At 39.9% G+C, this 15387-nt stretch overlaps 2 protein-coding genes across 11 annotated transcripts in view; one reads left to right on the forward strand and one right to left on the reverse strand.

Annotated features, from left to right (window-relative positions):
• The window catches only part of RPGRIP1L (RPGRIP1 like), a 72658-nt gene extending 63311 nt beyond the window's left edge, over positions 1-9347 (reverse strand). For 7 of the 10 annotated variants that reach the window (XM_032195593.1, XM_032195592.1, XM_032195590.1 and 4 more), the window contains exons 1-4: positions 8246-8339; positions 6472-6563; positions 5542-5683; positions 1540-1838 (exon numbers count right to left, since the gene is read on the reverse strand). In XM_032195593.1, the coding sequence (XP_032051484.1) occupies positions 1540-1838; positions 5542-5683; positions 6472-6556 (526 nt within the window). In that variant the 5' untranslated portion in view covers positions 6557-6563; positions 8246-8339. Of the gene's footprint in view, positions 1-1539; positions 1839-5541; positions 5684-6471; positions 6564-7753; positions 7878-8245; positions 8340-8833; positions 9071-9314 lie in introns of those variants that run through there. The other 3 variants (XM_032195589.1, XM_032195587.1, XM_032195588.1) reach the window with 3 other exon arrangements.
• A 205-nt stretch (positions 9348-9552) lies between these two features.
• The window catches only part of FTO (FTO alpha-ketoglutarate dependent dioxygenase), a 238135-nt gene continuing 232300 nt past the window's right edge, over positions 9553-15387 (forward strand). Inside the window, exon 1 of the mRNA XM_032195753.1 lies at positions 9553-9591. Coding sequence (XP_032051644.1) covers positions 9553-9591 — 39 coding nt within the window. The remainder of the gene's footprint in view (positions 9592-15387) is intronic.

Genomic DNA, 15387 nt, shown 5'->3' on the forward strand with positions numbered 1-15387 from the left:
ATTTATGTTCAAGGTACAACACTAGCAGTAGGTTATGAATACTACAGAAAATATTCTCTGAGCTTCTGGATGACAATACTACCATGCCCAAGTTCTGTGTCCAATATGCATTGGTTACTAGATTTTTAATAATAGTCTTCACCTTAGAAAAGGATGTTCAAGAATCAGCATATTCAAATTATGTGTCAGTGCTCCAGCACATCAGAATCCCTTCTAGACTGGGCAAGGTCCTAGAACTAAGAGAGATACACTAGAATTTCTGTAAAGTTTCTAAAAGTTACTATCTCAGCTCATTGGTCTGTGAACATCTTATCCTCTTCTTTTTTTCCTCCCTTCATGTTCTCCCTAGTTTGAGAACCACCGGCTGAATCAGTATGGCCTGAATCCTAGTTTTGCACAGGACATCTTTAATCTGGATCTGTTCTTATGCCAAGAAAAATCCTTACAGCATGCCACATCAACATTTGTTCTGCATTCCTCAATCCTGCCTGTCTTTCCCTGTTAACACTGGGCCTGAATAAATTTATTTTATTTCCACTTTATCTTTGCACTGTTTAAGGAAAAAAAAACATCTTGGGGAATAAAAATGCTTAATTTGTCATATGAAATGTAAAAATACAGGTATATTTAGAATGTCAAAACTTTCAATTATATTTAAATTTGAGGATCGAAGTGCTAGAGCTCATTGCTTTTCATTAACTGTCTAAAAACATATTTATTGTTTCTGATTTTGGCTACCTGAATAATCAAAATAACCCAAATAAAGGCCATTAGGAAGGGTAGTTGGAGAAAAATGCAACGTAAGTGGCCATCAGCCTAATCCATTGCTTGTAGAAGTTCAGCAGACAGTTCTGCTGACTGAATGTTTTGAATCCAGGCCAACATAGCTGCTTTTTTTTTTTTAAAAAAAAAAACAAGTCCAACTTCTACAAATGTTCTTATGAAAATAGAAAGATTTTAAAGTGCAATTTCCAAACATAGTTATCAGAAATAAAGGATTGAGAATGATGCTGCCTTAAGCAGTAAGTCTTGACAGCAAAAGGCATCATTAATGATGGCTGCATTGTGCTATTTGCCTTCAGAAATCCACACATAATAGATTTTTCAAAAAGTGTTGTGCACACATGTATCAACAGACTAGAACAAACCTTGGAATTAAAAAGGAAAATCACGTGCAAACAAACTACAGATGTAAAACTTTGTTATAACATGATAATGCTAAACTTTTCCATATAATACTTTTATAAGCCTTTAAGATTCAGAGAAATCATACTGGGAAAGTCCCGCAAAGTTAACTATTTGTAAACTAGTTTGATAACTCTTTATTTTCAAATTTGTATTTGTTTTACCCCTACTGTTGTGGATTTTCAAAATAAGGACTTAAAGCACAAGAACACTATCATAACCGCTACAAATACATGAAAAAGGGGGGACAATGATGCCTACAGATACTATTGCCCACTGATGTTCAGAAAAGCCCATGCAGTGATAATTGGTGTTACATGTATAAAATACTATCATTAATACATATGAATATACCTTTTTTTGGGCGCTCCAGCATGCCAGCAGCATCATTCACTTTTTTGAGTCCCGTGTTAATACGAGATTGAACATGGTTATATGAATTAGGCCTGTGGCCTTGGATCTGCAGTTGCTGTTTGGTTGAAATGAGCTTGCCACGGAGACTCTCGTTTTGTTTCTCAAGCTCACGAACTCTCTCTTGCAAGCGCTCAATCATTTCTTCCAGCTCCACAGCCTGACCCAGCCGCTTGGGGCCGCCACCAACCTGCTCAGACTTTTTTTTATCATTAACAAGCCGTATTAACTTGGTGGCCATTCTGAGGAAAATAATAAAAAAAGATGAAAAAGAATGTGAAAAGTCAGCATAAAAAGCATTCTGTTGAAAGGAACATAATCACTGTGAAGACTTCAGCATAGAACCTGAATAATAAATTTCAGGTTTTGATATAACTATTACTGCCTGTGAAGAACTCTTTGAAGATAATTGAAACCACTGTGCAGCAATCTGCTTTATAGCACTGACAAATAACAGTTTCCTAAGGCTTATCATTTAAGGTTAGTAAAGGGAGGACACATATTTACTCCATATGCTCCTTAAATGTAATTTTTAACGCATGACCTTATATAGGAACTTCTGCAGGCTGTTAAGTAAAGTTACAGATTTTGGATGTGGTGGGCCAAACAATAAAAGCTACAATTCCACAAAACATCCAGTTATTGAAAGAATGCTAATAATATACAACATTCCAATGATGTATCAGTTACAGCATTTTAGGATTTAAATATACATTTCAGTTCTGAAACTGTTAAAATGTAGAGGTGGAGATATTTAAGAAGGTACTCAGGAAAAAGACTTAATAGTTCATATTATGGCACTCAATTTTATACTTGGTAAGTATTACCAACGTGTTTCAGAGAAGGAACAGTTAGCTGAAGAATAAAATTAGATACAGAGGGTATGGTTTTCATCTATCTTTAAAAGGATACAAATTTTGCTTTTGGCATCTCAAGAATTGTACCTTTGATTTCCTTTAGTTTTGATAAACATTGCTAAGCTAGAACAAAAGGCAGAGAGGGCACATGGAGGTGATGTAATATACAAGAACAGAAAACATACCCAGCAGTGAATGGAAAAAACTTGGCATATAAAGAAAGAAAAGGTGGCTTTGATGAGAAAGACAAGTTCAAGACTTTACAAAATTGGTCGCACATCTTCGACCTGTATCTAGTTTACAGGGAATCTATTTTTGCAGGCCTAGAAAGAAAATTGAAAATAAGGACACACTTCATTTGTTTAAAGGGGCTTATTTTATTTTTGTATACTTGTGGACAGAAGCTTCTACTTAAAAGAACAAAAGTGAAACAAAAAAATCTGTAATAACTTTAGGATGTCACAGAACATTACTTGCCTGTAAGCAGTTTTCTTGTTTGGTTGTGTGTTGTTTTTTTTTTTTTTTTAAATGTATTTCTACTGCAAATTCATTCCAAACTTCTAGTTACAAGGGTTTTTGGCATGAGGGATGCTGGGAAAGAAATGCAGCTTAAGGAGCTAAGATATTTTCTCTGGCAATCTAAACAAACGCTCTATTGAGAGTTTTGTATTTTCTGTGCCTTAAAATATTAATTCATATATTCCAATTTGGATGTTCTGTGTAATTTTACGTAAGTGGATAACAAGGGCATTTGGTACGTCATTTAACAGAAACACTGGAAATGCCATTTGGAATGAGCAACAATTCCTTTGGTCCACCATCTGGTATTTAATAGCAGCCTGACAGAAAAGATGGAAATTATGCTGGTCATTTTGATCATGGCTCACTGACTACTGAATCAACGGCGAAGAACCTTTTTAACTTTAGAAAGGTGTGAAATAATCCTATCTCATGAGGCAGTATCTTCAGATGCCCTTTTGGGAATTGGTTAGTTTAGACTCAATGAAGTTTAATCAGCATAGATATAGCACAATGTGAACACAGAATCAGAGTACTTCTGGATGAATTAGCTCTCCTGGAATACGGTAATACCATGAAGAGTTCTGCTGAACCCAGACTGGAATTGCCAGCTCAGCACTGAATTGGAGCTAATAACACTAAAGTTCCTTGTATATGTTTGGATACACCGATACTGTGCACCTGATGCTACCTGGGGCTTCTTCAGGAAAGGTATCTATTACCCTGCAGAAAGGAGAGCTGACCATGTTTGTAAATGTATTTTGAAGTTAACAAGATGATAAAGGCTGTATGTTTGTCAATGTCTGGAAGGACAGAGAAGGATTAAAAGAGTAGAATATTTCTGTATAGGCCATTTTGATTCTAGAATGAAAACTCAGATGTTTAATTAGGCTTCCATAGCCTCTTCTTCATCTCCCAGAATACCTATTGTTTTTTTGTACTCAGACAGCATAGTTATGAACCCAAGCTACCAGCTTCAAAGTGGAAGAGATGTACCTCTCCAGATGGAGCTCTAAACACTGCCCATCATCAAAATATCCCATGCACCACAGAGACAATCAGAAATCAAAACAAAAATGAATTGCACTAAGTAATTTTTGCTATAGGTGAAAAAGAAAAAAAAAAGTTATCTTATAATTTTGGCAAATGTATTGATATTATGATTCAGGCAGCATAAAAAATTATATACTGTGGCATGTAATTGGTAAAAATTATATGCTGTGGCATGTAATTGGTTTAGATGTAGAGCTTAGGGATATGGTTTAGTGGGGACTGCTAGCGTTAGGTCAGAGGTTGGACTCGATGATCTTGAGGTTGGACTCAATGATCTTGAGGTCTCTTCCAACCTAGAAATTCTGTGATTCTGTGGTAGCTAACTGTGATATATGGATAGCTTTCTGATCAAAATGTACAGTTCTCCCTTGTTCATGGGTGCTAAACAGAAATAAAAATTAAGAAATGATGTCTTCTGTTCCATATTTTCCTATACAATTAATTTCTCCATTTGGAACTGAACGGTATACATCTCATTTGAGAGTGCATCTCAGTTCTCATCTTTCCCCAAAGCAACCTAGAATGTGTGTCTCTTCATTTCTAATGACGTGGTGGTAGTAGCCCACGTAGTAACTTCTCTGTGAATATTTTGTTCACGAACAGGATGAAGCAACTTTGCTAAGAAAAAGGTAAATGAAGAGAGAAGATGCTGATGCTTCTAAGTTACTTGTCCAAAGTCTATGCGAAGATATAAACACACACACAAAAAAAAAACAAAACCAAAAAAAACTGTTGTAACAACAACAAAAAATTAGTAAAATCAGTTGAAAGTGAAAGAGATGTTTTGGTATTCATGTTTAATGCTCACATTCCTAATGGAATTAAACTATATTAAGAAAATAGTGACACTGATTTCCAGATTTCTTTAATTACACCTTCAATTGAAAATTATATAATCAACATAGCCAAAACTTTAGACCTAATACTATTGCTGTATATCGTAACACAGACTAACACTGCTGAAATAATGCAAACATCTACATAGCAACATCTACTTTTTTTTTTTTTGTTTCCACATTTACCTTGAAATCCTTGAGACCTATTTAATTTTTCTTCTGACAGTAACCTCTCTTCTCCTCCAAAATTTTATCATCCTTAACCATTGTTTTATGTCCACCTTGTCTTCTTTTCAATAATTGTTTAAAATGTAAACTGCTCCAATCACTGCAACAACTCTTCTCTTTTGCCTAAACCCTCTTCAAACCTCAGGCATGATTATATGATCTGTTAAGTTGGTACAGTGACGTTGTTTCCAGGTGCTTTATTTGTACCAGCAGAATTCTCCATTTCTTAGTTGAAAATAGCTTCACAGAACAATGATGCATCGTAGAATGTAATACAAGAAGCTTCAGTTGGGCAGAAGGGAATGTAGGATATACCAAGGCTTTCAGACCACTTTAAAAAGTAGTCTGAGAGAAATCAGCACTTTTTTATTTGATGATAATTAACGTTTGAAGAAGCAAAAGTGTTACTCCAAGCAAAAGTAAAAACAAAATAAAACTGTTAAAACCCATACCTTTTAATCTTCTCCTCTTGCTTGTTTGCATGCTGCTTAAGTAAGATGTTCTCATCACGTAAGCGAAAAAATTTGTCTTCCAGCTCCTGTCGACTGATTCGTGATATAGCTTGTCGAGCTTTAACATTCTGTGTAGCTGATTCTACCCAAACCAAGAATAAGTTACCTTCAGTATATCCAACACCATGTAATCCAGTCTCTCATTTTGCAATACTGAATATTGAAAGTTCTCATGTAATTTGATGTTTGTATGTGTTTGCTATTTTTTTTCAGATTTATTAGCATATTATTCACTTCCTTCTTTCTACCTCTTACAGATAAAAAAAAACAAAAAGTAAATCAAATGATACTGCAAACTGATTACCTAGTCATCAACAAACAGAAAATAGTTTAGCAAAGAACAAAGTCACACATACTGAAAAAATAAGATGACACGCAGGGATAGTTTCTAATCTGTTTCACAGTAAACATACTCTCTTGAAACTTGAAAAGATTAACTCAGAATTCTGTAAATTCACTCAGATACAAGACCGAGACTAGTAATTCCATTCTAAAAGCAAGTTACTAGCATGTCAGAATGGCTTCCTACTTTTGGTTCCCATTTTGTTAAGTGGGTCTGGCCTTGTCCTCAATCAAAATTTTTTTTTTATTATAATTTATTTTTTTATTTTTTTTCCTCCTGGAAGGATTAAGGTTATAGCTGAATGAGATTTGCCGTTTTTAGCATCTTGCAGCATTGCCCCTCTCATAACAAGTAATGTGAACTCAGAATAGGTCATAGTATCTTTTACCTTTCAGAATTTAATCCAGATTTGCAATGTTATTTGAACTTAATTTTGTGAGTGTGAATGTCAGAAACATTTTTAGAAAGAACCTAAAGAAGCCACCGATCAAAGTCTGTAACTGTAATAAATAGCAGCTGGTACAAACCTTGTAATCCTCCGATTCCAACTAGAGTTAGACCCACGTCTCTCACAGGCAGGTCCCCCACCGTTTCATCAGCTGGAACAGACATGGCTTATCTGTGGATAACAAAATTCATATAAAATTCCTCTCCATCTGTAACTTAAACTGTGAGACTAGAATGAACTACAATTACATCGTATAAAAGTAATGACAGATTCACTGAAATGATAGACTCATACATTACTGTAAATGCTCCTTTCTCAATTGCTTGGCTCTGGGGACTATCTAAACTTTCAAGTTTAACATGATGTCAGATTTAATCTGTGCACAAAATATGGCTTCCTTTCTATTGTAATAACTCCTATTTTGTTAAACGTTTGTAGAATTAGCTTTTTTTTTTTTTTATTAACTTCCTAGTTCCATTGTTTTCAGCAATCTTTGGGCTAAGCCCTTATTTCTAAGCACGTGTGGGAGAGGAACCTGAGTGTCTTTTTTTTTTCTTTCTTTGATCGTTTGCTTGTTTTAAGACAGGTCAAGGCTTAAGGCATCAACTGGTAGATTGTAATGCCACCTTCCACACTTTGAATGGTGCTCTTTGAAACAGAGGTGCTGGGGGTTACGAAGTCATTCCAGCATTACCTACTATCCTCTTAGTCTTCTTTCAGTCATGGTCATATGAGAAATTACTTTCTAAGACAGAGACTCTCCTATGAGCAATTCTCATAAATCTGAACGCATTTCTTTCTTGAGGCAATAGAAAGCTTAGCTACACGACAAAGAGAGATTAGGAAAGTATTAATGTGAGAAAGCAGCACATAAGTTTCAGTGTAATATATGAAGATACTTGTTAACAACTACTGTTTCTCCTTTACCAGTGCAGAAAATTGTATGTTGGCCATAAAGTCAATTAAGGCTGGAATAGCATTAAACAAGTTCTTTGGACAGTATTTTTTTTTCTCCTCCTCCTGTTACACTTTCTTTAGCTGAAGTAAAATCTGTAATAAATACAGAAATGTCTGGATTTGGGGAAATGACCGTGTACAGCAGCGACGCTACTAAATACCCGCATCACAAAAGTCACACAGTCTAATCCACAGACATTCCAGGAAGTATCTGTTAATTCTATCACAACCAAAACTGCCTTTCTTCTGCCAATAGTCTTCTATCGCCAACAAGTCTCCTTATGACTTTGTCCAAAAAGAAGGAAAAGGATTATCGAAAGGGTAGCTTTCAACAAAACTTTAAAGCACAAATATTATAACTGTCTTAGTGAAAAAGAGTGGTTTTAGACAGACATAGTACCAACCTGCATCCTGGTTTTAGGGAGGCAAAACATAATTCCACCTTGACATTTGTTTCATTAGTAACATCAGAAGAACCTATGTACCTAATAATTGCTAACAACCATCCTTTATGTTTCTTCTCTGAGGATACTTCAAATAGCAAATCACCTGTTAAGCATGTTACAGTTCTTTAATATTAACTCAGCCTCAATCACAAACACTTAAAGTTATTTTCCTTGCAGCCAATGGCTCCAGCCTTATTTTCAAAAGCATTAGAGATTTCTTCACAGAGTTCCAAATTATTTCTTGGTAAAGCACTTCCTAAGTGATTAAATCTGAGAAAGATATACAGCAACATGGCTACAGAAGTGATGATACTTAAAAGTCCAGTGTTCCCTAAAATGAAGCATAATAAAGCAAGAAAGATTAAAAAAAAATAAATCTGTAACTGGACAGATCCACGTGCCATGCTGAACCTCAACAACTTAAACCAGCTTATTTGCAAGACTGGTTACCTTGAGGTCACTTCAGCACTTCTTGTTCCCAGCACCAACACAGCGCCAAATAACTTCACACACAAATAGAAGAATTTCCTCCATATCTCTGCATTTAACCTATGAGAATTTAAAGTTGGGCCTAAGTAAAAATTTTAGGTGTAGTACTAGGAATTACAGAAACAGTAACTTTCTTATTCACTGCATGAGCTACAAGGCTGGTGCTGTTGTCACTTTTATGTGACAAACTGCTGTAAAAAACTGCACGCAAGTCTGCAACAGACAGTAATGAGCGTGGATATCTGAAGTAGCAAAGCTGATGCTTTAGGCCCAAATTCTTACAAAACTCCCCAAAGCTCTCCCAATATCGTTCCCACATAGCAAACCTGAGGGGAGATTACTTCAGTTTCCACAAGTTCTCCTAGCAGAGCTAAGAGGGGGACTTCCTAGCGAAGCCACTAACACAAAGACCTTTAATTAATTCTCTCAACGTGCATTTAGAAGTTCATGAGGCTTGGCTGTGGCCACGATGATGCTTTTCTCACAGCATCACACTCCACCTCTCCAGCAGAAAAAAAAAAAAAAGGAAAAAAAAGGAAGCCCACCCACCGATCTTAGCCTATCACGAAGTATTTCCAGCCCACGTTCCTCCTCTGTTGACTCCTTCGAGATAAACGCTTGCGCTCTGTCAGGCTTGTCACCTCACATAACCCCACACACGCCTCGCCAGGATCACACACACACACACGATTTCAGGGGTCACCTGCAGCACGGAGAGCTTCTGAGGTGGAAAAGAGGCGTTACGAGCCCAGGACACCAGGTCTGGGAGGAAAAATCCGTGAGGTTTTCCTGAGAGTCTGTCAGGACCCCGAAACAACGGGGCCTCGGAGCGCTCCCCTCAGGCAGCACAGGCGGGGCGCCCCCCCCAGAGCCCACCCCTCGCTTTGATTTTTCCCCACACAGCCCACGGGAGGGCTGCGGGGCTGTTTAAGGACAGACAGACAGACAGACAGACAGACAGCGCCCTGCCTTCCCGAACCCGCCCGGGGAGCGCAGCCCCTCAGCGCCCCCCCCCCCGCCCCGTACTCACGGCTCCCGCCCGCCCTCCGCCTCCTCGCCGCCCGCCGTTAGCAACTGCGGCCGTTGCTACCCGAGCCGCGGCCCTTCCGGCCGCCGCCGCCCCCCGCCCCGCGTTGCCTGCCGGGAGTCGTAGTTCGGCCGCGGAGCCGCTGGGCCGGGACTACAGCGCGGGGGGCGCTGGGAGCTGTAGTCCGCCGGGAGGGGGCGGGAGGGCGGGAGGAGGCCGGGCGGGCGGCTGAGGCGGCGCCATGAAGCGGAGAGCGGGGGAGCGGGAGAAGGAGCTGAAGGTACCTTCCCGAGCTGCCCCCCAGTCACGGGGGAGGCGGGCACGGCCCCGCAGCCGCCCCCGGTCAGGGGCTGTGGCGGTGGGGCGGGTCGGTGGGGGGGGTGCCGGGGCTGTGGGGGCTGCGCCTCAGGGCCCCGGGCGCTTCGCAGCCTCGTGTGGGCGCTGGGAGCCGCGCAGCGCCCGGGGCAGGGGCAGGGGAGCGGGGCCGGGCTCCAGGGGGAGCCTCCCCTCACAGCAGCTCGCTCACGTGCCGCACCCGCTGTTCTTGGTGCTGCTGCGAACCAAATTCTGCTACAAGGCGTTATTCCGCTACAGGGGTAGGTCAGCGGGGTGGCCGCGCAGTTTGCATCGATCCGCTTCAGTGGGAAAAAGAAGCTTGAGGCCAGCTCGTGGTACCAGCGCTCAGTGCAGCGCCGTGAGGACACCCTGACCACGTTCCCTTCGCTCTTTCAGCTCTTCCTCTTTGCTGAAGGACAGCAGCTCTGCACCATCGCTGTGTGCTGTCATCTGAACGCACACGTGGGTGTGAGCTGTCCCATCCAAGCCAATGCAATTCCATTGCAGATAAGAGGCACTTAAAAAAAAAAAAAAAAAAGTCTGTACGTTTACTCTGTGCAAGGCCTGAATTCAACTTCACACCACAATATATCTTAAACGTATCTGGGAATCATTAGGAGAGAATAATTGCTGTTGATAAGACAGGATATATCCATCTATCTATATATATATATATGTGTGCGTATACATATATATACACGCATATATATATATGTATGTATGTATTTAAGGCTGTAGGAAGCAAGAGGATGGAATTGAACCTGCCCTGCCCAGGGTTGTGGAGGATGAGCTGTGTGAGCAGGTATCAGGGGGTCGATATGTAAGGCGGGGGGAAACCAAGCAGAAGAGTAGACCTACTTAGATGTAGTAAGTGCACACTTGAGAAGGGTGAAAGTTAAAGAGATCCTTCAGGAACATGAAGGTGTGAGTACTTACAGGCTGGGTACTACTTGACGTAGGTTTGGAGTATACTGATAGTGCAACAGAAGGAGCCTGCAGAGTGTCTGAGAATGAGGGATACGGAAGAAGAAAGCAGTGATATAAAGATGAGGGGTTACACAAAAAATAAGCGTATCCTTTCTCTTCAGGAGATCGTCCTCATGTTACACTAATATGAACTGACCTTATTTTATGCAACTTTATTACAGGTGTAATCCTTGGGATGCTGGCACTAAGATAGCTCACCCTTCGGTCCCTGAGTTTAAGCCTTGCTCGCTAAAGCAGCACACCTCAGAAACACAGACAGTGCAGGAAGCGCGTCCTTATTGTGGTAGCTGTGCCAAGAGATCCATTTAGGTCTGGATCAAAATATTTCATAGCAAACCAAATACTAGTGAGGTTAACCCGACCTCTTCTGGAAAGTAGGATTTATGAGGCCTACTAATGAGGGGGAAGTGGTTGGATAGAGAGGCTGGTTTGGATTATACATCTCCTGGCAATGTCTCTGCTCTGGAGAATGAAATCCTGAATAAAAGTTTGTGTTTTGCCATACTTGTGTACAGTTAAACGCTGTTGATCCAAAGCCTGGTGATGGGCTTTAGCTTTGTAATTATGCAGTATGTTTCTTGTGTAGGGTAAGCTGTTCTCTCTCTCAAACATTCATGTGTATAAAAAGTTTTGATTTATGTTGTTGTAGAAGAATAACATTTCTGTTCCAAGGATGTGTGGCAGAATTTCCTCAGTGTGCCGTGCTGTTAGACAGCAATTTCCACATTGCAAATCACTCAATTGGATTGAGAGAGATTGAGCGTCCAGCAGAAGTGAAACTGTTCGTGCTAATATCTGGCGTTCTTAGCCTGTGAGTGCTCCTTCCTGTAGCGGGAGGACACAAATTCATTACTGCGAAGCAGATCTGAAACAAGCTGGGGAATCATAGACAGAAGTTAATTACACAAATGTCTTAAACACCATGATGGGGATGCTAGTTTCCTGTGGAATATGCCTCTGAGACTTAGGTGGATTGCAGAACATAATTAATCTTAAATTTTAAAGACATCTTTAGAGATGTTGCGTGCTGCCTACTGTTCTAGTCTTCCTCATAGCAAATACTAATTCTGTGCATAAAAACCGAGCTGTTGGACCAGGTGTTACTCATTAACAGCAGACATCTTAACTGAACTGTCCACCCCATGAGTGTGTGTTTTGGTTTTGTTTACCTAAAATTCTGTTCTAATTAGTTAAGTCATAATTCTTTTTCTTCTTTGGACTGATGGTTTGAGTTATGGTCAGTTTACAGTAAACTTTTACTTCTGCTGGGCACCACATAAAATAAAAGCAAACGTAAGCCTATTAACTGGTAGTCTACTTGGAATATTTTTTTCCTCTTAAACTGGAAGGAAAAGCTGCTTTGCTATTAGGCTGGTGTCTTGATTAGTTCATCTGTAACACACGCCTGTTCTCAAGACTTAATTTATCAAAAATGTTTGCAGTCAGTCTCGGTGTGACAGATGCCTAGATGTAGCAAGTACATTTATATTCTTCCTCTTGCCACTATTTGCCTATTAAGACCCTTTGACGTTGCCATATGAAAGACGGGATGCTCAGCTAGTCTGGAGTATTATTTTCTTTTACTTGAAAAAGATTACATTGACGGGGCTGTGGAATAGACTGCTAAGCCCAGTTCACAATTACCTTTTGTAGCTGTTTATGCTAATTCACATTACTGCGAAGCCAGAACCAGCTACAGAGAATTTATTCCGCAGACATTACTGTTAAATTTGTACAGCTCCCAGTGCAGCTGGGACCCCGATCCAATAAAGTTATTGCTATACAAATAATAAATGCATCAATATGCACATATCTGAATATTCACAAGGGCTTTTACAAAGATATTCATGTGCAATTTCACATTTGTGAGACGTTAGACAAAGTGGCAAGGCAATATAAAGCTTTAAATAACTCCAAGCTTTGTGTGTGTTTTATTTACGAGGAGTAGAAGGGAACATAGTGGTTTGGCTGGGATTTCGATGAAAAGTCATGTTTCCTGCATCATCCTTATTTTTGCTGGCTGGAAAATACTGTATGTTTGAGATGAAATAGGTTGCTTCAGCATATTAATGCTGAGGGGGAAAAATAGGCAAGTAATCTCAAAGCACTTACGAGATTTTAGGATTAATGGTGAAACGTTACCCGGGCCATGCAACAAAGTATATCAACTCGGTCGCATCAGAGTTTGTGCAAATACTACATTAATTTCTTGTTTCCCGTTATTGTTCTGCCTCGTAAGATATAAAAACATTAATTTTTCTAATTGACAGCTTAAATAGATTCTTTCAGAAGTTGTATTTAGGCAAATTAAAGTTAATGAAACAGCTTAGCTGCAGCTAAATAAGCTTGTTGTCATGTCATATTTCTGCGTAGGTAGATGGCGGGCAGCTTTTAGCAGAATCAGCAGCCAATATGCCAGCAGCAAGTTTTGTGGTAATCACATTATTGGCCCGTCTCGTTATTAATGAGACAATAATTAAGAAATAGTGTTGATAGTAACATAACACACGATTTGTGTGTTGGAAGTGGTCAGGTAGAAGCCTTGCATATGCAGTGCAAAATAGAAGGAAGAATGAGTGGCCAGTGTTCCCCGCTTTTAAACTCATCGCGTTGCTGCTGCTGCTTAAATTGCCTCAGCTGCTAATGCTGGGACCATTACAGTAATGGACTCAGCAAATGAAGGAGAACCAAGACATACACACTTTATTACTGGAGGGGTAATTTTCTCTTCATCTGTAATAGCAGCAGTGCCTGGTATTGATCAGACCATCAAGATACTAATCCTCTGTAAAATTACTTGTTATAACTGAAAATGTGTTAATCCAAATCAGTCTGTGTCCCGACTTTCTACTTACTATTGAATACAGACTATTAGATGGTTTATTTTTTGTGATTTAAGGCCTTTATCTCGATAACAGTAGGAGCTTCCTTTGGAAGAGTGGGTGCTTAATCTTAGCTATGGCCCAGGGTTGTCTTTTTGTTTTAACCACAACATCACCCACTTAATTAAGAAGCGCGTCTCCGTCTTGGTGCGCTGAATTATACTGGTGCTTCAGACCCCCCAGATTTATTAAACACCTTGTTTTACGTTCAGTCTCTTGTTTTTTGCAGTAAATAAGAACAGATCTATGTTTCATGTGTTAGAGTCTTCTAGTGTCTTGGAGCCAAGGATGCAAGGAGCGTGGGTACAGAAAACATGATTTGGTGTTTCATTGCTTAGGGCTGCAAGGCTCCTGCAGATGGGAGTAATGTCAGAGGAGCCCTACGGTAAGGGACTGCAGGTCTTTAGTTGGCCTGGCTCCTCATCATCTACAACACGGTGGTGTAGAAGCTGTTCTTAGGTTTGCCATATTAGAATACGCACTCTGAGGCTGGCTTTGTGATTTTTTTTATTTTTTATTTTTTCCTATATTTGTTTGTAGACTTGTATGCTAAGTAAGACTCTAAGCATATGTCTGTCAGCTGTACGGCCTCTAGCCAAGTGACACCTGGGTTTTTGGCATGGTTGTATGGCACAGGTGTAATGGCTGCTACACCAGTACCTCACAGGACATGGTTGTAGGAAGTAGCTCCATTAACCCTGAGCTTGCATTAGACTTATTTTAATTTAAAACAGCTCCTACCCCATCCCAGCCACTGGTAGCTTGGCAGCTTGTGGGAGGAGTTCCTGGTGGTTCTAGAAGCAGGGCAAGATGCAGAACTGCTTCATTTGCTTAAAGAAGCCGGGTCCATGCATTTTATGAATTGGTGATTGTAGTATCAAGTTGGTATTTGCTCTGGCAAAACCAACAGTATGGGTGTGTGTTGTGTGGTTTTCTTTGTTTTTTTTTTTTTTTTTTTTTTTTTTTTTGGCTAATTACCACTCTCCTTTCTATTTTTGTCTTAATTTAATTGATTCAACTTCTCTCACTTAGGGTGTTTTCACATTTTTGAGAAGAGAAGTATTTTTCTGGGTAGTCCTTCTCAGCGTGAGATTTAAATTTTTATTTTGCAACTTTATAGACACTCTGATTGAGTGAGCTCTGATAGCCTGCCAGCAAATGGAAAATGCACCAGATATGTCTGTAGTAAATGCTTAAAATCCCATGCAGGGGAAGTTTTGGATCCTATAGTAACAAGATCGGCTATCTATTCTGAATATTAATTGTATTTTCTGGATGTGGGGAGAAGCAAATCCACTTCTGTTAACAGATGAAATTCCCTGCTACTTGCCTGGAAACAGTTGTGGAGCTGGTTGTGTTAAATGGAAAAGGGTGGCGTTCTTGAGCTTTTCAGAGTCTCTCCTTAGCTCCCGAATGGAAATACACTCATGGCAGTGAAAATAAAAATCTGGGAAAAGCAAACCCCTCCTCTGTTTCTTGTATTCATTGGATATATTTATGGGTAATTACAAGGGAAGGGCGGATGTTTTCGAAGATTGTTTTTGATAATTGTGATGGTTTTGATTTCTCGTCTGCCTTGTCTACCAACCCTTTCTCATAAAAAGTAGGAACTGAGCAGATGCTGTTTGCTTGATTTGTTTACTTAGTGAACAGCCGCTTCTCTAATTCCGAAGAGCACAGACGAGAGATGCGTACAGCAGAGCTGCTTGTGTGATGATAGTGGTTTGGAGGCGTTCGCTTACCCAGCCGAAAGCCAAATATAAGATGAACTTAAAAGTTTTCTGTTGTCGTAGTTCGCAGCTAGGCTGTGGTTGAGCATGTTATGCTGGTATGTACTTGAACAGCAACACTGAGACAAAGAAAATGATCAT

This window comes from Aythya fuligula, chromosome 12 (genome assembly GCF_009819795.1).
Source record: "Aythya fuligula isolate bAytFul2 chromosome 12, bAytFul2.pri, whole genome shotgun sequence".
NCBI lineage: Eukaryota > Metazoa > Chordata > Aves > Anseriformes > Anatidae > Aythya > Aythya fuligula.